General features: G+C 43.9%; 1 protein-coding gene across 1 annotated transcript in view; it reads left to right on the top strand.

Moving 5' to 3' along the window:
* The window catches only part of TXNDC5 (thioredoxin domain containing 5), an 88,597-nt gene that overhangs the window by 57,531 nt on the left and 4,694 nt on the right, over positions 1-26,372 (top strand). The window contains exons 5-8 of the mRNA XM_030208958.1: positions 4,464-4,579; positions 5,721-5,807; positions 7,842-7,985; positions 10,986-11,068. Of these exons, the coding sequence (XP_030064818.1) occupies positions 4,464-4,579; positions 5,721-5,807; positions 7,842-7,985; positions 10,986-11,068 (430 nt within the window). The remainder of the gene's footprint in view (positions 1-4,463; positions 4,580-5,720; positions 5,808-7,841; positions 7,986-10,985; positions 11,069-26,372) is intronic.

The raw sequence follows: 26,372 nt of genomic DNA, 5'->3' as shown, positions 1-26,372 counted from the left end.
ACCTCTGTGAAAGCGGTGACAATGCACCTTTCTCCCCGACAGCTGAGATCCTGCCTCCGATTCAGCTCCTACTTCTTTGCAAACTGAGTTTGCACCGACCTTGGCCCCTTCCTTTTCTAATGCCTGCCCTTGAGGAATGGCTCCAGGTCATGTTACAGGAGGAGTTGGGGTGCATGCTAACTTGGCATGATGCTGAGGCATCGAGGGTGTCAGTACCAACTATAGAGTTGCTCCATCCCATCCTGGAGACTCATGCCCTGTCTGTCAGGCATCAGAGCCAGCACCAACTGATGCAGTGATTTCCAGTCTGTTTGGGGAGGAAGCGACCCCGGAGTCTAGGAAGAGACTTGTACCTCGGCACTTTTCTGCAGTGCATGGATGCCTGTCCAGTGGTATGAGACAGACACAGACTCAGATGTCTGAGGAGTACTTTGCTGAGTCAGATATGGACCGTTCCTGGGGATCTGATGTACAGCCAGAAGACCTCTCGGGGGAGGGATCCCTTGGCCTATCTACAGACCCCTCTTTGCTGTAATAAAGGAGAAAGTCTCCCCCCAGAGGACAGCCGGTTGATATAGTGTATCTACATTTTGAGAAAGATTTTGATAAAGTTCTTCATGAGAGACTTATGCGAAAATTAGAGTCAGTGGATAGGAGGCAATGTTCTGATGTGGATTAGGAATTCGTTATTGGACAGAAAACAGAGGGTAACATAACATACATACATAACGTAACATAACATAGTAAATGACGTCAAATAAAGACCTAGGGTTAAAAAGGTCATTAAATGGTCGTTTTTCTCAATGGAGGAGGATGAACAATGGAGTGCTGCAGGGATCAGTACTGGGACTGGTGCTGGTGCTATTTAGCTTATTTATAAATGATATGGAAATTGGAACGAGTGAGGTGACTAAATTTGCAAATGACACAAAACTATTCAAGGTTGTTAAAACACGTGCGAACTGTGAAATATTGCAGGAAGACCTTAGGAAATTGGAAGTATGAGCATCCAAATGGTAGATGAAACTTAATGTGGACAAATGCAAGGTGATGCACATTGGAAAGAATAATCCAAATCATAGTTACCTGCACCCAAGAAAAAGATTTAGGTATTGTTGTAGATAATATGCTGACATCTTCTGCTCAGTGTGCGGTGGCGGCCAAAAAAGCAAACAGGATGCTAGGAATTATTAGGAAAGGGATGGTGAATAAGTCCAAAAATACTATAATGCCTCTGTATCGCTCCATGGTGCGACGTCACGTCGAGTATTGCATTCAGTTCTGGTCTCCATTAGAAAAGGTTCAAAGAAGAGCAACCAAAATGATAAAGGGGATGGAACTCCTCTCGTATGAGGAAAGGCTAAAGAGGTTAGAGCTCTTCAGCTTGGAAAAGAGATGGCTGAGGGGAGATATGATTGAGGTGTACAAAATCCTGAGTGGTATAGAACCAGTAGAAGTAAATTGATTTTTTTTTACTAGGGGACAGTCAAGGAAGTTACATGGAAATACTTTTAAAACAAATAGGAGGAAATTATTTTTTTTCACTCAACGAATAGTTATGCTCTGGAACTCTTTGCCAGAGGATGTGGGAACAGCAGTTAGCGTATCTGGGTTTAAAAAAGGTTTGGACAAGTTCCTGGAGGAAAAGTCCATAGTCTGCTGTTGAGACAGACTTGGGAAGTAACTGCTTGCCCTGGGAATGATAGTGTGGAATGTTGCCATGATTTGGGTTTCTGCAAGGTACTTGTGACCTGGCTTGGCCACTGTTGGAAACAGGATACTGGCTAGATAGACCATTGGTCTGACCCAGTATGGCTACTCTTATGTTCGTATGTTGTCTAACCGAAGATGCTTTGGTAAAGAATGCCATAATGCTTGTGATAAGAAATAAAAGGCAGAAGACCGGATGGACTCCCATCTTACCTTACACAGAGGAGGTAAAACAAGTCTATTAACAGCTAGAGATCTGAGGGCATGCAAGAGTCCGGGGAGCGGGGCAGCAAGGCACACACGCATGCATGGTTGGATCTGCAAATGCTTCTAGAAAATATAAAAATGCTAGGAAGCATCTGTACTGGGGCTTCTTGGATGACATCACGCACATATGAGAACATATATGTCCTGCTGTTCTCAGAAAGCACCTGCTACAGTTGATCAATTTTTCTTTATGCTTTGGTTATGTTTATAAGTTTTATTGTGAATATTTTACTGTGCTCTGCCTTGGGAAAGGTAGAATATAAATAATAAACCATAAGCAATGCCCACTGTACTTGCTTTTATAGCATGGGTATTTTACTGCTGCTTTTTTTTTTTTTTTACTAAAAGTCTCATTACATTGGGAGTAAGATTGGTTCAGAAAAACTAGATGTAAACTGCAGTACTTTAGGATAGTGCAGCTTATTACATCAGCCCCTTTATGTATGTTTTTCTTTGGGAGAAAGCATCTTGTTGAGTCTCTTCCTTTTTGGTGCTCTTAAGCCTGATGAAGTGGGAGCTCTGTCACGTTTATACAGAGTGAAAAGTCAATCTTTTATTTAAAATATTTTCCTTATTAGCTGCTATAGTGAGTACCCTTTTTATAAACTATGGTCAAAGGAAGCAGTCATGGCATGACTAGGGAAGCAGGAGAACTAGCCTTGGCTGTAATCACCTAATATTTCATTTTCAAATGCCATGTCCCACCAGGTGGCATATCTTCCCTTCTCTCAAAATATGTCATAAAATAGAGATCCAAGATAAACAATGCAAGGAAAACTCGTATCAAAAATGTGAATTGTAAAGTAAGCTGAAGTTAAGAGATAAAGTGAAAAAAAATATTCTGTCCAGACATTTCCCAGGTAAACTGTACTGGAATCTTTCTCTGTGCTGAGATCTTTTACTATCCGGGATCCCAGCTGAATCACACAAAGGTCTCTGTCACCATCCAAATACAGGCTGGATTTCACCATGCTCCAAGCTGCCATTTTCACTCCTCATATCCATTTGCTAGTTCTGCTCTTCCTTTGAACTGAAATGTCTCTGCCCTGCTTTATCTGCAACCAGACTATTTTCCCTCTTCTCGTGGATCATCCAGCTCTTGGGTCCATCTGAAGCCCATGATTGTCGCTATGCTTAATGAGAGATTTCTACGACAGTTGACATAGCCCAAGTCTTTTGCACTGAAAGCAAAAGTAATGTGCACAGAAACTCCCAAGAGAGGGCGCTCATGCTCTTCTCACTCTTCCCTTGTATCTTGTGCTGATATAGATTTAGATTTACTGAAAGGCACTACCATGTGTTAATGCAATGAGACATACAGTATTTACTAATAATGTGCATTAATAGCATTAGCGCACTTTAGAACATATAGGGAGAATTTGTGTAAATCATCCAAAATGAGGCGCTCAATTTTGTAGGCAGATGAAAGATCCACGCACAAAGTACTTAGCTAAATTGGTGATACCAATCGATAATTGACATTAACAAGCACTCAGTTGGGAGTCATCAGGAGTTATGTGCACTACATCCTATTCTATATCGTGCATGCCTAATTTTCAAAGCCTGCAACTCTAAATGGGCGGGTCAGGGGTGTTCCCAGACTTTAGGCACGGTGTTTTAGAATACCTGCATTTCCACGCCTACCTACCATTAGTTGGATGCAGGCATTTATCCTAGCCATTGGAAAGTGTAAATGCTTGTGCTCAAAGTTAGGCACAAACCCCTGGATTCTATATAGCTCGACTTTAGTTGCGCACCCAAATCCAGTCCTAGTCTGGAGTTGCGTGTGCAACTTAATTAGTTAAGCCAATCAGTACCGATAATTGCAACTTAACAAGCAATTATTGGCACTAATTGCAATTAGAATGTATGTGAACTGTCTAAGCGTAGTCTATAACATGATGCATGTAAATTCTAAGTTACTTAGTTGAAAATGGCGTGTGCCCATGTGAGTGGAATGGGCAGGTCGTGGGCATTTCTGAAATCTGTGTGCATTGTTATAGAATACACTTGGTACACAGGTAATTTAGGTGTCGGCATTTACACCAAGTTTTACTTAGCATAGCTGCCCACTACTAAATTTAGTCACGCGGACAGGTGCTCAGCGTATTCTATAAACTGCACGGAAATTTAGGCTTATTCTAAAAAGCATGCCTAAATTTAGGTGTACTTCATAGAATACGCTTAGGTGTATTTCATTTTGGCGCCAATTTTGTAGGCATTATACAAGATTTTCACTAAGCTAGTATTCTATAAAGGCCGCTCCTGGTTTCTAACTTTGGGCGACTTATACAGAATTCCTCCATTTGCCTATATATAAAACTTAATTAAATTGTGTCCTCTTTTGTAATTTTATCTTTTAATGTTGTGGGCCTTGCCAGATTTTGTTTTTGTTTGAATATTTAAGAGAGTAGACAGTATTGGGTACTGAATTCTGAAATGGCTTTGCTTTTCTTCCTTTTTTTTTTTCTTCTTCTTTTTTTAAGGCCATCATTTAATCAAATTCTTTGCCCCGTGGTGTGGTCACTGCAAGGCTTTGGCTCCCACCTGGGAACAGCTGGCTTCATTCTTTGAGCAGTCTGGTTCTGTCAAGATTGGCAAGGTATGTGAAAGACACTATCGAGAAAGTCCCAGCTCTTTTTGTTGCACAAGTAGCATGTATATATCATTTTCTGCCTCACACAAAGTGTACTTTACTTTGCTATTCCACTTGCTGCTTCAGCTTCACAGATCATCTCTTGATTGTGTTTGAGGCTGTTGGGTTGTATCCATGCAGAGTAAATGTGGGTTAAATATGGAGCTTTGTCACTTTTTCTGTTTTGCCTTGATGAGATCCACAAATTAATAGAGTCCGACTTGGCACAATAGGTCCTTGCAAACACAGGAAACTGTACTGGTGGTGACAAACTTGGATGAATGCAGAGGCCTGTGTTTGATCTCTCTAGTTAGTCCTCTGCTGTCTGAGACTCTACTGAGCTAGGTGAAGGGTGAAAGATGTAGGCTGGGAAGGATATTGAGAGCACTCCAGCTTCAAGTTTATTTCCAAGTCGCCAAGCAGAATTTTGCTTTCTGCTAAAGGCTGTAGTCCCATAGCAGTTGCTTGGGCTTCATATTTTTCTAACAGGATTTCAGAAGAGAAGAATGATCCAGTTATATTCTGTCCAGTATCGATGACATGGTTTATCTATAAACTTCATGATGATAATACTGTGCAAGTATTAAATAAGACTGCCCAAGAGAAATCACATGGCTGTAAACTCCTCTTCCTAGTGAGCTTCTGGTCGGTTTTGCATATAGCAAAAGTAAGTGATTAACCTAGTTATTCAGGGGATAATTTAGCATTTACATGTGAAAAGTAAGGCTTATGGACAGAAAAGAGCTCTTAGGAAATTTCACCTATGTTTACCTCCTTAACTATAGAACACTTTTGAAGTAGGGCTATTGTTATGAACGTCAGCTACCATTAAGATGTGTTATTTTATCACTAACTCATGCTATTTTAGCCCAGCTCCCTTTTTTATGTAATGAGATCTAGTTACTAATAATTGGATTAACAGTAAAATAGCATGACTTAACAGTGGCTCATATTGATAACTTCTCCTCCCCCACTCAAAATGTTTCTTGAATCAACACATCTCCAGATCCTTTTATCCTTCAGTCTTTGTATGACCAGCACCAAAACATTTTTTTAAAGAATTGTAATAAATTATGCATTTTTAAACATATTTAATTTAAAATTCTAGGTTGACTGTACCCAGCACTCTGATCTATGTGCTGAAAACCAAGTGCGTGGTTATCCCACCCTGCTGTGGTTCAAGAATGGAGAAAAGGTGACGTTTTGAGAGTGATATACATGTAAGGGGCGTTGTGTACATAGTCCTGCATGGTACGGGAATTTCAAAATTTCATGTGTGCCTGGGGGAAGAAAAGCACTGTCACCTGGATCTTTGATTTTTTGATAAAAGATTTGGTTGAAGGAATCTGCATGCGCACATGCTGTGATTTGGAATGATGAGGCTATCCTCAGTATTTGTAACTAGTCTGACATTGTCCTACAAATGACAATCATAATCTTACGAGCTTGTGTAAAGCCAGAAGACTACAATGACTTCTGTTTGTTTGTGTCGGTACGCTGTAGCCTTTTGCAAGGCCCGATTAACCCTTAGGTAGGCCCTAAGCAAACAAACACGTTGGGCACCTCCCCTCTCAATTGTAAGCTAAATTTTAAACCCCCCACAAATGGTGTCTTGTGTGATTCTGACTGAAAAGGAAACCTGGCAAAGGAGAAAGCAGCAAGTGCAGCTGGTAAGAAGTACTGTTGACCGAATCAACCTGCTGACTGGAGGATAGTGCACAGCTGGATGGGGAGAGTAGATAGACTTCTGAAGCCAGCTGTGGTTCTGCTCCCCCGTCCCTTTCTTTTTTGCCAGCAGATGACTTACCAGTGAACATATCTGCCTTGGGGGGGGGGGGGGTCATTGAATTAGCACATTTGAGAGGGCCTTAGGCATTTGCCTTGTTTTTGTGTGTCTTAATCCTGCCCTGATCTTTAGACAATTTCTATAAACATATCTGAGCTACATTTAAATGGCTGCTTTTTGCAAAAAAAAAAAAAAAATTTAAAATAGTAGCTTTTGTGACTTGTTGAAGTTAGTTGGCCCCATACAAACACTAGCCACAGAGGGGAGATGCATTAAACTTGCTGGGCCAGCAACATGCTTTTTTTGACTGGTTCCAGCTGATTTAGCGAGCATGTTATTCACAGGACATGCACAAAGGGGTTCTGCAGGCTTTTTAACATTCGTGGGAGCAGACAACAAGAATAGCATGCTAATCTATTTAAATGAGGTAATCAGTATTCAGATGTGCATTCCGAGGGATGCACAGTCGTTTTCCGATCGATGCACAGAAGCAGCCCCTACCATTTATGAGGAACTTTTTATGTCATGTCATGTCATGTCATGTAGCTGCCTGCTCCTGCTCTTCCTTCGAGTGCAGAGTCTTGGGTGATGATGAAGGCTGGAGCTAATCCCTGGGCAGGCTCCGGTCACACACTTGGGCTGCCTGGCAGGGAAAGATCGCCATGGATGTGCTGGGGAACACTAGGGCCAAGTTGAGAGAAGCAGCAGCACCACTGCAGCCTGGGACCCCAACCTCCATTTCATTTCCTGCTTCTGATCCCAACCTTGAGCCCTCCACCCATCCCCAAAGCAGACCGCCTTCGATTTTTCCCTCGCTGCCCTCATATCCTTTCTTCTCACCTTCTCCAGACCTGGAAATTGCAAGGTCCTGTTGGAGCAGGTAAGGGAGAGTTAGGGCGTGGGGAGGGCAGTGGGCTGGCCCTGGATATGTCATTCCCGGGATTTGTAGCAGCAGAAGAAGCAGCCAGACAGCAAGCTGTGGAGCGGATAAAGGAGATTCGAACATGGGGAGGAGAGTGAGCTGGCTCCGGATCTACAATACACCCCACTTTCATACACACAGCTTACTTATGTGTATGAAAGCCATGTGTAGTACACGTTGTATGAACATGCACAGAGCAACCACGCTTAGTGATTGATTGCTCTACATATGCCCTGGCAGCCTTCCCTACCGAGTAGTAAAAGTCCATGCAGCTCATTTGCATGCAGTTTCTTTAGTGAATCATCCTCTGTTTCCACCATAGTAATTTTTACAGAGGTGGAAGTAGTACCGGTTCGTTCCGGGGACTTCCGTGCATCGGCCACTGAGTGCATTTAGCAGCAGCTTAAGTTTACCTTGGGTATGGTACTTTTTAGATGAGACCAAAGGTGCTGATTGAATTGTGAATATCACCTATCAGTTTCTGAGGACACCTTTGTGAACCAGTTGTGAACTAATTGCAGGTGGACCAGTACAGGGGAAAGAGGGATTTGGACTCTCTGAAGGACTATATAGAGACTCAGCTAAAAAGTTCTGATGTGAAAGAACAAGCTCCTTCTGAACCTGCTGAAATTCCACAACACGAGGCGGACGCTGCCCAAGATGAGGTATGTGCTTCTGAAGGATGGGGAGGGTGACGTGTTTTCTTGTAGATTAAGCTTCATTTAATAAAGTAATTTTTTTATACTACGTTTCTAGCAGCATCACCCAGAATGGACATATTGTTTGCATCAACAAGAAAGAGAAGGGAAATACCTCTATGGACGGAGGAAACCAAAAGTCAATCAAACAGCTGAGTCAATGGATAAAAATGGACCCAGATGATTCTTTATTGGACTTGGCAACTGTAAATGAGGGTAAACCCGACACAGCTGTGTTTCGGCATACGAATATGCTTGCATCAAGGGTAATGCCTCTTATTTGAAATTGCAGGTGTTGTAACGATGGGTCAGAAACACTGGTTCTAATTTCAGTAATACACTTAAGAACAACTTCAGTGATGCTCAGTGAGTAAAAATCCAAAAAGGACTGGAACTCAGAGCGTGTTGCTAGAAAGTCAAACCCAATTTGTAATTTTAAATAAGAGGCATTACCCCTGAAGCAGGCATATTCATATGCTCAATCACAGCTGTGTCGGGTTTACCCTCATTTACAGTTGCTGAGTCCAATAAAGAATCATCTGGTTCCATTTTTATCCATTGACTGCACTGTTTGACATATTGTTTGCATTACATGTAATATAAAGTACCTACAAGTTTATTACTTTTAAAAAGTATGTGGTATTTATAGATATATTCGGTTTATCAGTTTTCTTGCCCATAAAAATTCAATTATATGCAGTATAAGAAACTGAGATATGTCAACCAGCCCAGTGTATGATTAACTGGAGATCTCCTGGTGCTTTAATAAGCATGGTAGATGCACTATGGGGGCAATTCTATAAGTGGGCACCTCCTTTAAGATGCCCCAGTGCCATACAATAAGAGCCTATTCTGTAACAGTACATGGGCACCCTGATTCTGTTATACAATTGTAGCATACCCTGGTATCAAAACACCTTACATTTAGGTGTTTGCAGGTACAACAACCATACACTTGGAGTAGCTGCACGAGTGCATGTAGCTTACAGTATTTTTTAAATTGTGCATGTAAGTGGCAGCCTCTCCCATGCCCTCATGCTCCACCCATGTGAATATCCCCTTTCATCTGTTAAACAGTGTAAGCAAAGACTGCCCTTAAAGACAGAGGAAGACTATTCCATAAAGTAGTGAGATATGTCAAAAAAAGGAGACAATTTAAAGATGCTGATGGGCCAAATGCAGGGCTCAAGCACAGACATATGATAAATGCAAAAATAAAAATTTAGGGAAGCCAGATTATAAAACTTGGAACCAATAGCAAGGTTTTGTACAATATACAGTATTCCACTGGCAGCCAATGCTCTGCTCTCATCAGAGGGGTCACTCTTTCCTGAAAGTGAAACTGAAAGGGGATACCAGGCTTCGTGACAGTTTCAGGTATTGTGGGCATTCGTAGCAAAGCAGGAAGCAAGTCTGAGGAGTAGTCTAGTGGTTAGTGCAGTGGTCTTTTAAACCAATACTCGTGCTGGAATTCTGCGCTCCGCAGCTAAATGGCTGGCCCATGATCCCCAGTGGGCCCTCCCCAGCCTGCGGTTGCAAGCAGGCTGGCTGGCTGACTCCCCCCGCTGCCCTCCCAGGCCTACCTGGTGGTCTAGGGACCTCTTCGAGGGCAGGAAAGAACCTTACTCTTTCTTGCCCGCTGCTGCCGCTCTCTGGCTTGTGCCATTGCTTTTTTAAAATGGCCGTCAAGACTTCAAGCAGTAATCTCATGAGACTGCCACAGGAAATCTTGGCAGCCATCTGGAAAAAGTGGCTGCACGAACCAGAGAGTAGCAGCAGCGGGCCGACAGGAAACGGTGGGGTTCTTTCCTGCCCCGAAGAGGTACTCCCATGTAGCCCCTACCTCACGGTTGAGTGCAGGAATGAGTGGATGGCCTATGGGTGCAGGCAGAGGGAGCTGTAAAAAAAATCCCCAAAAAACAAGATGGATGCTATGAGGTGGGTGGAGGGGGTTGTAAAAAAAACAAAAAAGTGGATTTGTGTGTGTGAGGGAGGGAGCATCCACCATTACAGCCCCCTATGTGGGTGCAGGGAGGGGACTGGAAAAAGATATGGATGCTAAGGGAGCTGGGAGAGGGCTGGGAAAAATATAGATTGTATCTGTGTATGAGGGAGCTGTAATATTGGTTAAATTATGACAAACTTGCAGAATTTGCAAATTTTGTGGGCAGAATTTTGAAATTTTTTGCACATAATTTTGATTTTGGCACAGAATACTGGCAGGAGTAAACCAAGGGATTCTTTTATTTATTTATTTATTTATTTATTTGAATTGTGAGCCCTCCAGAAACAAATACCTACTGTACCTAAATATGACACCTGCAAGCGTGAAAGGTACAATAGGTACTTTTTTTGTTCTTGGAGGGCTTACAATTACAAAATAAGAGTTAAAATAAGATTTGAACCTGGCTCCCTTGGATTAAAATCCACTGCACGAACCACTATTCTGACCCTCTGCTATGCAGGGACGTCTGTGTGGCCATTCTTCTAGCAATGCTGCCAGATGTGCATGTCCCTGCTTTTTTGTCATTCATATGTTGGATGTTCCAATTTGTAAAATGGCTGTTCATGCTGGATGTCCTCAGCACATGGATGTCCATCTGATGTATTTTCCAATAGGAAATCCTGACATATGTCCTGTTGGAAAATACATGTGAGATGGATGTCCATTTTGGACCTTCTGACTTGGATGTTCTTTCGAAAATGCCCCTCTCTGTCTCTTACACACACCCTTACAGAATAGTGTTCGGGTGTTTTGCTGTCACTTATGCACATGAGTGTATACTTGTGAAAATGACAATGTTCTGTATGCTTATGTAAATGTGGGTGCCCTGTTATAGAATTGCCCTTTATATGTTTGGTGCCTCACACTATAATTTTACAGCCCATAGGTAGTTTCATGGAATGAAGAGATTTTGTGTTGCAGCACTTGAATTGTACTGGTTTTTTGTTTTTTTTGTTTGACAGTCAAAGGTCTTGTCTCTTTCTGAAAACAACTTTGATCAAACCATTGCTACTGGTGTCACTTTTGTAAAGTTTTATGCCCCATGGTAAGTAATTGTCCACTATGTATTAGAATAGTTTTCAAATAGTAATCTTCTTACTGCTCTTCTTTCCCCTTGGCAGCAGGCTGAGCGGAGGATTTTGCATTAACATTAATGAAATAGTGCACAAATGTGATATTTTCTAATCTCTGCTTCATGTTTCATCCTGCACACAAGTATGCAATCCATGTTTTGTAAAATGTGTGTGTATGTGCATGCTATCTCTTTCACCAAAGGACACATTTATCTTCTTGTAGTTTAAGGCCTAATATGGCTGTACATTTGAAGATGTACATTGGCCTGGGGAAGATAATAGCAGCAGGTACAATAAATACAGTGATGGCCATAAGTGTGCTGTCCTGGAGTCTTGCTGCTATTATTTTTCTATTAAGCCCATTTTCTCCCATAATAATCATAGTCTTCGCTGGTGTGGTAGTATCCTCACAGACCTTTAATTTATACTCCTTTTAATATCATGCTTTGAAATTTTCTAATTACCCTCAAACTGATCTTCTCACATAACATCCTTTCTCTGAAGACAAGCAGGCTTCTATATTCTCACAAGTAGTTGACGCCAATCTGCATTGTCCAGTCTGGCACTTACCAAAGTTAAATGAGAGCTTTATGGAGCGCCAGCCACGCTCCACCGCACCTGCGTGAGTGCCATGGTCTCCTCAGTTCTTCTTTTTCTGCATGAGGAGAAGATTCTTTTTCTTAATCTCCTCATTTGCTCGGTGGTAGAGAGCTATTTTTTGTGCCTTCCACCCAAACTGGCACTCCTTCGACATCTGTGGAGGAATCTTTTTCTGGAGTTGAGACGGGAGTTGACGACGCCACTCTTAAGGACATGGTTCCTCATGGAGGCAGGTTTGGTCTCGACAATCCCATCGATACCAAAGAGGCGTGCTAATAGGGTTCAGAAGAAAATCCTAGATACGTTTCCTCATACGAGTCTTATGGGATTCCCTCTGAACCCTCCCCTCCACCTGAAAGGAGAAAGTCTCCTCCTGAGAGCCTTTCATTTCCATCTTTTGTAAAGGAAATGACTGATGCCATTCCATTTCCTTTGGAAGTGGAGGATGAGCCTAGGGCCAAGATGCTTGAGGTCCTGGACTATATCTCCTCCTAAGGAGGTTGTGACTACACCTATCCACAAGGTACTCAAGGAAGTGCTTGTCAGGAACTGGGAGTCCCTCTTGTCGGTCTCTGTCATGCCCAAGAAGATTGATACCCAGTATCAGGTCCACAGTGTGCCTGGTTTAGATAGGCCTCAGTTGCCTCACAGTTCCATGGTGGTGGAGTCCGCGCTCAAAAGATCCAGGAGTTCCAGGGACTATGCCTCGGCACCTCCAGGCAGAGAAGCTAGAACCCTGGATTCTTTTGGGAGGAAGATGTACCAGGCTTCAATGCTCATTTACAATTTTACCAGCTCTTCACGAGCATTTACTTACAAAACTTGGTGCGACAGCTGTCAGACTTTGTTTACACGCTCCCTCCGGAGCAGGCCGAGCCTTTTCACCAGTTGGTCAAGCAGCAGAAGGCATGTCAAAAGTTCTTGGCCAGGGGCACTTACGACACTTTTGATGTGGCATTCAGGGTCTCTGCTCAAAGTATAGTAATGCGCAGACTATAGCTGTGTGCTTCTAACTTGGAACATTCTGTTCAGAAGAGGTTGGTGGATGCCCTTTGCCGGGGGGATAACCTTTTTGGATAGAAGGTTGAAGAGGTTGCTGACCAAATCAAAAAACACACTAAACACCATCTCTTCTCTCTCCCGCCGGGCACATTCTGCATCAAACTCCTCAGCTAGGAAGACTTTTGGCAAGCCAAGGAGGAGTTCCTATTACTATCCTAGGCATTAGGTACAACTCTTCGGCTCGCCAGCCTGCTCAGGCTCAGCCCCAGCATGCTCGTTCACATCAGCGTGCGCCTAAGGCCCCTGCTGCTCCCCAGGCAAAGCAAGGGACGTGCTTTTGACTGGATCCAATAGAGCATAGCCGCAGTAAAAGTGTCCGTCCCAGACAACTTGCTGGTCAGGGAGAGGCTCAGATTTTTTTCACCAAAGGTGGCCTCTTATAACCTCTGACCGGTGGGTTCTTCAAATAGTCCGTCTCTGATACACCCTCAGTTGGCATCTAAAACCTTCAAATTGCCCACCGAGAGCTGATTCAGCTGTCAGCACAGGCAGGTACTTGCAAAGGAACTCGCTGTCCTTCTGAAGGCCCATGTGGTTGAACCCGTTCCACCAGGGGAATAAGGGCAGGGATTCTATTCCAGGTACTTCCTTGTGCAGAAGAAAATGGTGGGGGAGGGGGGTGCGTCCCATCCTAGACCTAAGGGCCCTGAAAAAATTCTAATCTGAGAAAAGTTCAGGATGATTTCCTAGTGCACCCTTCTCCCAATGATTCAGAAAAATGATTGACTATGCTCGCTGGACTTAAAGGATGCATATACTCTCATCCCGATAGTTCCAGTCCACCGGAAGTATCTTTGATTTTGGTTGGGAACACATCACTTTAAGTACTGCTTGTTGCCTTTTTGGCCTTGTTTCAGCTCCCTGGGTCTTCACCAAATGTCTAGTGGTAGTTGCAGTGTCGCTACACAGCCTGGGGGGGTCCATGTGTTCCCATATCTCTATTTGCTGGTCAAGAGAGGAGGGTGCTCAGGAGTCCATGTGGAGGACTGTTTGGGTCTCAAGCTACTTGGGTTCATTTTAAACTACCCCAAGTCCCATCTCCGCTGTGTCTAGCGATTGGAGTTCATAGGAGCCCTGCTCGACACACAAGAGGTTCAAGCCTACCTCCCAGAGACAAGAGCGGACAATCTTGTCTCACTCGCATCCAAGGCTCGTGCCTCTCAACAGGTCACAGCTTGTCAGCTGTTGAGATTGTTGGGCCACATGGCTTCCACAGTGTACGTTACACCATGACATGTCTTCACATGAGATCAGCTCAATGGACCCTAATTTCTCAGTGCTATCAAGCCACGGGGAGTCTAGAAGATGTCATCCAAGTGTCCCCAGAGCTTGTATGCTTTCTTCAGTGATGGACCGTTCGATCCAGTTTGACTCTGGGACTTCCATTTCAAATTCCTGAGCTGCAAATAGTGCTGACGACAGATGCTTCTCCCCTGGGATATGGAGCTCATGTAGATGGGCAGGAGCTTGGACCTTCCAGGAAACAAATCTTCAGATCAATCTCCTGGAGCTTTGGGCAATCTGGAACACTCTAACGACTTTCAGAGATCGGCTATCTCACCAAATTGTTCTTATCCAAACAATCAGGTTGCAGTGTATTACACCAACTAGAAGGGGGGCTCCGGATCATGTCCTCTGTATCAGGAGGCCGTCCAGATGTGGGTTTGGGCTCACCAACATGGCGTGTTCCTTTGAGCTACACTTATCTGGCGGGCACAGACAATCCCTTGCTATCAGACTGAGCAGGATAATTCAACTGCACGAGTGGTCTCTCAATATTGGCATAGCCTGCAAGATCTTACGAGCACGGGGCACCCCCTCGGTGGATTTTTTTCCCACTCAGATCAACTGCAAGGTCCCTCAGTTCTGTTCCAGGCTTCAGGCCCACAACAGACTAGCATCAGGTGCCTTCATCCTCAATTGGGGGACAGGTCTTCTATATGCGTATTCTGCAGTACCTCTAGTAGGAAAAACTTTGTTGAAACAAGCAAGACCATGGAACCATAATTCTGATCGCACCGTACTGGCTGCAGCAGATGTGCTTCCCTCTTCTTCTGGAGTTATCCTCCGAAGAACAGTGGAAATTCTCATCACTCAGAACGGGGGGAGGGGAGGGGGGGTGTCACTTCTGCATCCAAACCTTCAGTCTCTGGTTCTCACAGCTTGGATGTTGAGAGCCTAGAATTTGCTTCCTTGGGTCTCTCGGAGGGTGTCTCCTGGGTCTTTCGAGTTGTTACTTTTTTAAATGGAGGCTTGCCATCTGCTGTGAGAGCAAGGCCCTAGATCTCCTTATTTGCTCTACACTTATCACAGTCTAGTCTCAAGACCAATTCTGTAAAGGTTCACCTTAGTGCAATTAGGGCTTATCCACAACATGTAGAAGGTAGGCCCATCTTCGGACATCCTCTAGTTCGCTTCGTGAGAGATTTGCTATTTTTCAAAGCCCCCTGTCAAACCTCCACTAGAGTCATGGAATCTCAACGTTGTTCTCACCCAGCTGATGAAAGCTCCTTTTGAAAAAAGTATCTTTCTTCCTCATCTTATTTCTAAAATCTTTCTTCCTCGTCTTATTTCTAAAATGATTATTGTGCTAAAATGAACTTATAGAATATGGTGCAAAAAGAGGGCACAGGGTTCAAAACTGAACACATACCATGGGGGAAAAAAATTGCAAAAGCACGAAAGGATTCTTTGCTTTTGAACATTTCCATGTCGGTTGATTACTGTTAACGCAGAGCATCTCTTTCAATTACAAATACAGGAATGGAAAATTCTTGGGCACTTAAGGAGCCCTTATACTAAAATGGGATAAGATTTGGAGTTAACACGGCTTAATGCGGGATATTCCTGTGCAGTAATGCCAAATCTAGCCTTGGCACTTTTTAGGACATTTCCTCTTGTTTTTGTTTTGTTTTTTTAATTCAGGTTGCAGCCTTGCATATCTCCTCAATGGAGGCTGATCTCAAGTAGGCTACCGACATAGCCATGGCTCTGATGTTCTGAGCCATGACATCATGACACTCAAGAATCAACCCAGCCAGGGCATAAGTGAAGGAGATATAGGGGCTAATTTTCAAAGCACTTAGACTTATAACGTTCCATAGGTTACTATGGAACTTTGTAAGTCCAAGTGCTTTGAAAATTCGCCTCATAGTCTGCTAGCTAATTAGAAAGAGTGCATTTTCCAATTTCTACTCCTATCCTGTTTGGGTTAAAAGAAACAAAAAGCTTTAGTCCGCTCCAAATAGAAGGCCAAGGTTCGCTTGCAGGCCAAGGTGTGCAGTGTGCTCCCATCAGGATGGGCATGAGGTTTCAGGAAAAATGTTTACAGAACAATTGACTGGTTAAGATGGAAATCTGACACCACCTTAGGAAGAAACTTGGGGTGCATGCAAAGGACTACTCTGTTGTGATGAAACTTTGTGTAAGGTGGATCAGCTACCATGGCCTAAATCTCACTGACTCTGCTAGCTGAAGTGACCGCCACCAAAATACAACCAGAGGCTGTACAGAGATGGATGCCCCCCCCCCCCCCCCCCACATACACACACACACACACACACACACACACACACACACATGTAGATGGTAAGCAGTGATTGTACTGAGATGTACCGTTACAGAATTGGTTTTCAAACCAGACTCAGAGAGGTTCAGGAGGTATTCAAGTCGTTTTTATGTAGGACAAGTAAGATGATCTAGGGCTTTGCTCTCACACCAAACAGCAAACCTCCTCCATTTAAAAGAAATAACATTTCTTGGTGGAATCTTTCCTGGAAGCAAGCAAGATTCTGGAGACACCCTTAGGCAGGTTTAAGGACTGAAATCCTATGCTCTCAACATCCAGGTTGTGAGGGCCAGGGCCTGGAGGTTGAGGTACAGAAGAGACCCCTTGTTCTGCATGATTAGGGTTGTATAACACTCCATGGTCCTTCGGAGAACAACGCCAGAAGAAAAAGGAACCAGATCTGTCTCGGCCAGAATGGAGCGATTAGGATTATCATTCCCTGATCTTGCTTGAGTTTCAGCAAAATTTTCTCTGTGCGAGGTATGGGTGGATACGAATACAGGAGATCCTTCCCCAATGGAGGAGAAAGGCATCTGATGCTAGTCTGCCATTTGATGAGTCTGGAACAAAACTGAAGGTCTTTATTGTTGTGATGACTGGCAAAAAGATCTCCCGAGGGAGATCTTGCGGGCTACGCCCTTGTTGAGACCACTTGTGAGGTTGCATCACCCTGTTCAGTCTATCTGCTAGGCTTTTGTCCTTCCCAGCCAGGTTGTAGCCGGCAGAACCGTCCCGTGAAGGTTGGCCCACTGCCACATCCCCACCGCTTCCTGACACAAGGGATAGGATCCTGTGCCCCCCTTTTTGTTCACATTAGTACATCAGGACCTGGTTGTCGGTTTCAATTAGAACACTTTGGTTCAGCAGCCAATATTTGAAAGCCTTTAGAGCAGGGCTGTCCAACCTCGGCCCTTGCCAGGTAGGATTTTCAGAATTTCTCCATTGAATATGCATGAGATGTATTTGCATACAATGGAGGCAATATTCATTGGGGAAATCCTGAAAACAGGACTGAATTGTGGACGTTGAACATTATTAAAAATTTGTGTTTTTTTGGGGGGGGGGGGGGGGTACTTGAAGCCTGGATTGGCCGCTGTCGGAGACAGGATGCTGGGCTTGATGGACCCTTGATATTTTCCCAGTATGGCGGTGCCTATGTGCTTATGAGGTTGGACAACCCTGCTTTAGAGCATTCCAAATGGTCCTTAGCTCCAGGAGGTTGATATGAAGATCTGTCTCCTTAGCAGACCATGTCCCCTGAATGTGAAGCCCATCTACATGAGCTCCCCATCAGAGGTTGGATGTATCCATTGTTAGCACCTTTTGAGAAGGTGAAATTTGAAATGGGAGTCCCATGGTCAGATTCAGCCAAATTGTCTACCAGAGTAGGGAGTGAACTAGCTCTGGAAGGACTCAGATGACATCTGCTAGGTTCCCCCTTAGCTTGAGACCACTGGGAAGCCAGAGTCCATTGGGCCTCTCAAATGGAAGTGAACCATGCGAGTGATTGTGGAGGCTATCAGGCTTATTTTCGAAAGAGAAGGATGCCCATCTTTCGTCACAAATCAGGAGATGGGCGTCCTTCTCACAGGGTCGCCCAAATCGGCATAATTGAAAGCCGATTTTGGGCGTCCTCAACTGCTTTCCGTCGCGGGGACGACCAAAGTTCACGGGGGCGTGTCTGAGGCGTAGCGAAGGCGGGACTGGGGCCTAACACATGGGCGTCCTTGACCGATAATGGAAAAAAGAAGGGCGTCCCTGACAAACACTTGGACGACTTTACGTGGTCCTTTTTTCTTACGACCTAGCCACAAAAATGTGCTCTAAATGACTGGATGACCTCCCCTTACTCCCCCAGTGGTCACTAACCCCCTCCCACCTTCAAAAAAAATTTTAAAAATATTTTTGCCAGCTTCTATGCCAGCCTCAAATATCATACCCAGCTCCCTGGCAGCAGTATGCAGGTCCCTGAAGCAGTTTTAGTGGGTGCAGTGCACTTCAGGCAGGCGGACCCAAGCCCATCCCCCCCCTACCTGTTACACTTGTGGTGGTAAATGTGAGCCCTTCAAAACCCACCAGAAACCCACTGTAACCACATGTAGGTGCCCCCCCAAGGGGGTAGTGGGGTTTGGGGGGCTCAGCACAAAAGGTAAGGGAGCTATGCACCTGGGAGCAATTTCTGAAGCCCACTGCAGTGCCCCCTAGGGTGCCCGGTTGGTGTATTGGCATGTCAGGAGGACCAGTGCACTACGAATGCTGGCTCCTCCCATGACCAAATGGCTTGGATTTGGTCGTTTCTGATATGGGCGTCCTTGGTTTCCATTATCGCCGAAAATCGTGGACGACCATCTCTAAGGTTGACCTAAATTTTGCAATTTGGGCGTCCCCAACTGTATTATCGAAACGAAAGATGGACACCCATCTTGTTTCGATAATACAGGTTTCCCCTGCCCCTTTACCGGGATGTCCTGGGAGGACGTCCTCAGGAAAACTTGGACGCCCCTTTCGATTATGCCCCTGCACGTGGCCTAGCAATCTCAACATCTTCTGAGCTGTGACCCGCTTACTCTGCGGACTTGCGAGGCAAGCGTCACCAAGGTATCCGCTCTCGCTTGCAGTAGAAAAGGCAGAGCTTGCACTATATCGAGCAGGACGTCTATGAATTCGAATTTCTGTATAGATTGTAGGTGGAATTTAGGGTAGTTTAGTTTTGTTTATTCAGGTTTGCTATGCTGTCTTTGCTAATTAGCAGATCAAAGCAGTTTACAATCTCTATATATAAAAGGCACCACCAACGTTCTAAATGAAGCCTCCAGCCGGAAGTGTGAAGGGGGCGAGATATCCGGTTTCCCCATGAGTGTCTGCCCCGCCCTCGCTCTCTCTGTAACACAAACAGTGAAGGAAAACACAGCAAAGCACGAAATCAAATCGCTCTCTCTGTAACAGTGAAGGACTCAGAGGGGGGAGGGGAGAGAGGGCAGAAGCCCTCACTATCTGTGTAACACAAACACAGCAGGAAACTTAACACTGAAGGACTGGACTCCGAGGGGGGAGGGGACAGATAGGACAGACAACACAGGGGAAGGGAGAGAGGGCAGAGGGCAGTGACACACACACTCCCACATGCACACAGAGGAAAACCTTGCTAGCCCCCGTTTCATTTGCATCAGAAATGGGGCTTTTTTACTAGTTTAAAAATATAAGGATAATTTCAAGGAAATGAACTACAACTTTTCAGTAGGAAAGTAAGAATTTCATTCATACAGTTAGAGCAGGAGTAATAAAGTAGATTTCTGGATCGAAAAGAGATTTAGTAACATGGAAGAATGAACCCTAGTAGCTCCAGCACTCAAATAGTTCTCTGCACAGGCACCTGTGCCCCTTCCTGCAACGTCCTCTTGACCAGCTAATTGCCCAGGTAGAGAAATACATAGATTCTGTCTGTATAGCGACACTATGACTGCTGCTAGGCACTTGGTAAAGACCCTGGGAACTGACGAGAGGCCAAAAGGCAGAATACAGTTCTGGTAGTGGTGTTTCCCTACTCGAAATCTGAGGTACTTCCTGTAACTGGGAAGCATTGAAATGTGGGTATAGGCATCCTTTAAGTTGGGAGGGTATAGCCAATCTTGTTCCTGAATCATGGGGAGAAGGGTGCCCAGGGAAATCATCCTGAACTTTTCTTTGACCAGGAATTTATTCAGAGCCCTTAGTCTAGGATGGGACGATATCCCCCCCCCCCCCCCCCCCCCCAATCTTTTTGGGCACAAGGAAGTAAGTGGAATAGAATCCCTTCCCTTCTTCCCCTGGTGGCACAGATTCAACCGCATTGGCCAGGAGAAGGGCAGAGGTTTCCTCTGCAAGTGCCTACTTGTGCCAAGAGCCGGTGAACAATGCTCTCGGTGGACAATTTGGTGGCCTCTATCGCCAATGCAGAGTGTAACTGAGACAGACTATTTAAAAAATCCACCTGTTGGAGGTCACATTGGGCCACCTGTGATGGAAAAAAAATTAATCCTCCCTCCCACCATAAGGTCATCCAGGATAGTTACTTGGACTGTGGCTATACTCTCCTAGAGCCAATCAAAAGCTCGTCCCATGCTTTGACAGGGGAGCCGGTTGGGACATTTGAGCCCCTAGGCTGATATGGACGGGACTGTTGGGGCTGGGACTGCTGGGAAACCTATACCTTTGAGAGTAGTAGGATTTGCATCTTGACCAACTTGGGAACCTCCTAATAGAGGAGGATACAGCTGGAGACTATTGAGAGAGGGACTGAATGGTATCAGTATGTTTCTTAATGAGGTCAGCGACTTCCTCCACCTTGTCCCTAAAAAGATTGCCTCTTCAACTGGGAACACCCACTAACCTCTCTTGAACCGCTGGTTCCAGGTCAGAGACATGTAGCCATGAGAGTTTATGCCTTCCCACACCTGTAGCAGAGAGTCTGGATGCAATTTCAAAAGTATCTTACTTGCCCCTGACCAGAAACATCCTGCAGCTGCTTCTTGGCCAACTGGCGAAGCTCTGTGGCCTGTTCTTGAGGAAGAGAGTATCAGGTTTTAGTACTGTGCTTGCATTATATTAATGTTAAGGAAATGTTACTTTTGTTTTTATGTTATTTATGTATGTTTACGATGTATCCTGCTCAGATTTGCAGTTAGAGCAAGTAACAAATATTCTGAATAAAATAAATAAATAGGTGATATTGCATGGCACTAGGATGGAACAGCTTTCTGATCTCAGAGCTATATATAAACTTCTGAGCATGCCTGGCCCTTCCTGTGCACAGGTCTCCTTAATCCTTCAGTTTTGTATTGCTCTGCTCTGTCTACACTATCTAAAAATGTAATAAAACCATAGCACTGACCTACGCCTTTGCTATTTTTACAGAGACCTCAACCAGCTCCAAGTGCACATAACTGTTTTTCATATTGGTACAATTGTGGTAAATGTTGATATTGTGGCTACATTCTATCATTCCTATCATCCACTGCAAAATGGAAAAAAATAACAATGGAATCACACCCAACTTCTGTCTACCACTATTCTTCCATTACCAGGCCATGTTATAGTGGTGGATACTAGAAGTCATTCTGAATAAACGTGCCGTTTTTTTTTTAAATCACTAGGTAGAGAATGCCACAGGGACAAAGTTTGTTCCCGCCCCCGTGAGCTCTGTCCTCATCTCTGCAAGTTCTGTTGGATTCCATCCGCACAAACCTCGAACAGGTTTAAATCATTTTATTAAAGTATAAAAAGAAGAGGACAAGATGGCGGCGTGAGAGGACGTGCGTCTGTGAGCTCCCGATTTCCAGCTGACATACCTGGGAAGCGGCACTCCTCCCCGGGTTAACCATGGGGAAGAGGAAGGGAAAGACCGGGGTTTTAACATCCTCCGACCCCGAGAAACCGGCTAACCAGCAAAAGACGCTGGAACAATTTGGAATCCAGGCGTTGAAAGTGCAGACGCCAACGTTGACGGGATCCGTTGCTGGTCAATTGGACCGAAGCATGGAGACGGCTTCGTTAAGCCCGCCCCCGCTAACAGCGCCCCCACGACCCGGAAGCAGCTTGTTAGCTGCGGGGAAGACGAACGTGGAGCTACCCGAAGTGGTGAGACCCCGAACGACTGGAGGAGGCCCCGCAGCTACTTCGACCCCAGAACAAAATATAACTGGTAGATTAAGGGCAGATAGCCCGATATCTCCCCTGGCTCTGGAGGCAGCTTCTGAGGGAAGTCGAGTGAGTTTAAGACCCGCTGTTATAACATTGGAGACGCTGTGGGATGCTATCCAGGGCATCAATACCGCCCTCACCCAGGTAACAAAGTCTATTAAAACAGAACTAATAGAATTAAAACAAGAACAAATTGTATTATCTGGGAAAATACAGGAGAATGACAGGAAAATTGAAACTTTGGGAGAAGAGACACAGAAACTTCAGAACCTGACAGGAGTTATGGTTAAGGACAGGGAAATTCTAGCGAGAAAGCTGGAATTTCTAGATAACCGAGGACGGAGAAATAATTTACGATTTCTTAATTTCCCCAAATCACCATTGATGCCTGCTATAGATATGCTAAAGAAGTATTTGGGAGAAATTCTTGGAATTCCGGTAGAGGGTTATCCTCCAATTACCAGAGTTCAATATATTTCTGGAATTAGATCTCATCCTCAAGGTGCTCAACCTGGACTCAACCTCACTGAGTTTCTGGAAAATTCTTTAGATGTGGTCACTCAACGTACTACCCTCCTAGTGACTTTTGCATTGGAAATGGATAGAAACAATATTTTTCGTTTGTACTTCAAACATATGAAGGCATTATTTTTAGGCGCCAGGATACAAGTTTTTCCAGATTTGAATAAGGAAACACAGAAAAGAAGGCGAGAGTTCCTGGTGTTTAAACCACGAATTCTCGCAATAGGTGGTTCCTTTGTGTTGAAATATGTTTGTAGATGTTTCGTGTCTCTTAAAGATGTTAATTTTGTATTCCTGGATCCTGAGAAAATGTTGAAATGGTTAATTGCTAAAGAAGGGAGTGGTGGTGATGGAGCTACCTGAATACTCACACAGCTTATGCTTGTAATATCAGCTAGTTGACTTATGTGCTTTTTCCTCTCAATCTATTTGAAATAATTTCTGATAATTCTAAATTTATTCCTAGTGTCTTGTCCAATTATTGTGGTCAAAGTAATTAAGAATTACCATTTCGATTATTGTTTTGGAGTATCCTATATCTTGAATAATTTAATCCTCACGTCATTATGTATAACATATTGTATATTATTTTCTGAAAATTATAAATAAATAAATAAATAAAAAAAAAAAAAAGTATAAAAAGAAACAATATTCTGTACATCTGTCGTTTTATAAATTACAGACCATACAGAACAAGGATCAACCAAACTCCTGTTTCCCTTCTCAAACATCCCCTACACTATCAGGAAAATTGAACAAGCCAAATTACTACAGAATGCTACATAGAAAATTTATGCTAACACAATACCTTGGTCACACACACAGAACACAAATGCCAAATACATAATAGCTGACCAAAAATGATAAACATAAATTTAAACCAAAATCCCAAGAAGCCACACCAAAGAAATAGAAAGAGATGCATTTCCTTCTATACTGTGCAAAATATAAAGATCACACATGCCAGGGTTGGTGTTAGGGAAGTGCAAGTAGGACGACTGCACCCTGGCCAGAGAGAGCCCTAAGCCTGCTGGAAGCTGAAGAAGACATGGCCTGGTAGTGGGCTTTGGGTGGGAACAAAAATGATTATTCCAGATCACTCAGCGCCTCAGTCCCCAGAATCCCCAACACCCCCCTTCTCTCTCTCTCTCTCTTTTTTTTTTTTTTTTTTTTTTAATATTATTTCCAGCTTAAGGACCAGTTTCCTGATCAGCAGTCATCTCTCAGCCAACAAATTTGTCAACTGCTGCAACCACACCAGGGCTCAACTACAAAGCAGTGCAGACACGATGAAGCCAAACATTTAAGGTGCAAGCTACAGCCTTCACTTTAGCACCATTTTCTTCTCTGTCTCTCTCATGACATTGACTGCATGCTGCGTTTTCACAGGGCTGTGCTAGCACTCACCCGTTCTCCATCACACTGCAGCTCTCCCAGGCTCAGTGCCTTCCGTCTCCAAATAAAGCAGGGGGCAAAAAAAAGCTCAGCTTTCCCCCTCCCTCCTGCCCAGCCTCTACTGATTGGTCACAGGGTGCAACTTCCTGTTTTCACCAACAGGAAGTTGTGTCAGAAGGCAGGACCAGGCAGAGAGAAGGCCCTGGAGCAGGTTTTTTTTTTTAACTGCTGGAGCAAACCTTTTTACTGTTCCCGTGGGGTGGTAAAACATTTTGCTCCCACAGTAAACAGGCCCCGTCCCCATGTCATTCTCTACCACTAGGGCATCATTCCATTCGTAAACATATGATTCCAACATCAGTTGGCATGCTCTTCTCAGCTCTCAGCTTATGCAAGGAAACTGGTCACAATCTAAACAGATTCTGCACATCAATCATCTCAAGCTTAGAGCAATCATTTACTCTTTCTGGATACTTTTTCATCATCTTCAGGATTATTGAGTTCTAATATAGATGTTTTTATGTCAGCAAACAAATGTGTGGGTTCCCTTTGACTATGCAGGGAAACAGTGTGAATTTGGGACTTTATAATCTCTGACCGTTTAAAAATTTAAGGGGGTCTTTTACTAAAGATTGGCTCTAGTTATCTGCAGAGAGCCCGTAGCAATAAAACGGGACCTGCTGCAGATAACTCGAGCTAACCTTTAGTAAAAGACCCCCTAAAATTCTTATATCCTGGGCAATCTGAATCAAATAGCAGACATGCTTAACAGAATTCTTCAGCCTCAGAAGTAATTTCTAAACCAGGGTTTCCCAAACGTGCCCTCAGGACCCCACAGCTAGTCATGTTTTCAGAATATCCACAATGAATGTGCATGAGATAAATTTATATATGCTGCGTCTCCAATATATGCGGATCTATCTCATAAATATTCCATTGTGGAAGTGTTAAAAATCTGACTGACTGTGGGCAGGTCTGGGAAGCCTTGCTCTAGACCATCAAACCGTATAGGACACTCAACCTGTTTACCAGCAGTGAATATGCAAAGTTGCCCCTCAGTTCATTACATCCCTTCCTGGATTGATTAGTATTAGATACACTAGCCATAAATTGAACTTCATAGCTCCTCCTTCTGCCCACTTTTCTCTACTAGCAAAAACTGCACAAGTTTTGGGAAAAGCCCAGCACAATGATCTTCATGGCACTGTACTGGCCTTGTTAGAACTGGTTTCCTCTTCGCATAAGACTCTCCAAGCAGATTTCCAGCGTTTTCACTTTGATAGCACAGAAGAGGGACTTCCTTTTAAGTCACGAGCCCTGATAATGTAGAAGTTGAACTGCATTTAGGTGCTATTGTAAACTTACCATTACTTATTTTTGTGGCTGCAAGAAAGCTTTCAGTGTGTGCATTTAAATGGAAGTGTTTTGATCTGGCACTTCATTAATGGTAAAGACCTCTTTTGCTGTCCTCCATACTGTAATACATGTACCATCCCTATTGCTTTGCACTGTAAACATCGTCCATCAGAGTACATCTCCGTGCACTCTTGGCCTTTCATGTAGCCATTCATGAAAGGGCAGCTTCATGTCAAAGCACCATTTCTGAAGTCTCCCTGTGCCTTGGTTCCTCGATGCTATCCTTATGGGGGCTGTTCTATAACAGGGTGCCCCTTTTTAGAAGACCCTATTCTATAACTGCATTCAGACACCTCCATTCCATTATAGAATGCTAGCATAATTGGACCCGCCTAAGTGCGACAGTCATCATACAGAACTTAACAGAATTCTATAAGCTGCATGGTAAGTGGCAGCCCTGCCCATGGTCCTCCTGCGCACTACCCATGTGTATGCCCCCTTGCAGTTTCACACCATCCCCTGGATTCTGTATAGCGTGACTAGAGTTGCACACACAAATACATTCGTATTCTGTATTTGTGCATGCAACTTAATTAGTTAAGCCAATCAGCGCTGATAGTTGCCAATTAACAAGCAATTATTGACACTGTCAATAATTAGAATTTACGTACAGAACTGTCTAAGTGTATTCTATAGCATGATGTTCCTAAATTCTAAGTCGCATAGCTAAAATGGGGCATGGAATGGGCAGGTCATGGGTGTTTCTAAAATCTACACGTATTGTTATAGAATACACCTGCTCTGTGCATAATTTAGGCATCTGCATTTACACTAAGTAAAACATGGCATACATAGCTGTGACTAAATTTAGTCACATCAATGGGTGCTCGGTGTATTCTCTAAACTGCACAGAAATTTAGGCTTATTCTAAAGTATACCTAAATGTAGGCGTATTTTATAGAATACACTTAGGCTTTTCTCATTTCAGCGCCAATTGTTTTTAGGTGTGCTATATAGAATCTAGCCCTATTGCACTTACATGCTAACATGCATAAGTGGTACTTTTCTGTGCAAGGCACGTGTGACTACATGCA

Source organism: Microcaecilia unicolor, chromosome 1, assembly GCF_901765095.1.
Source record: "Microcaecilia unicolor chromosome 1, aMicUni1.1, whole genome shotgun sequence".
Lineage (NCBI taxonomy): Eukaryota > Metazoa > Chordata > Amphibia > Gymnophiona > Siphonopidae > Microcaecilia > Microcaecilia unicolor.
Note: the sequence above shows the minus strand (reverse complement) of the source record. Positions and strands in the feature narration are given on the sequence as shown.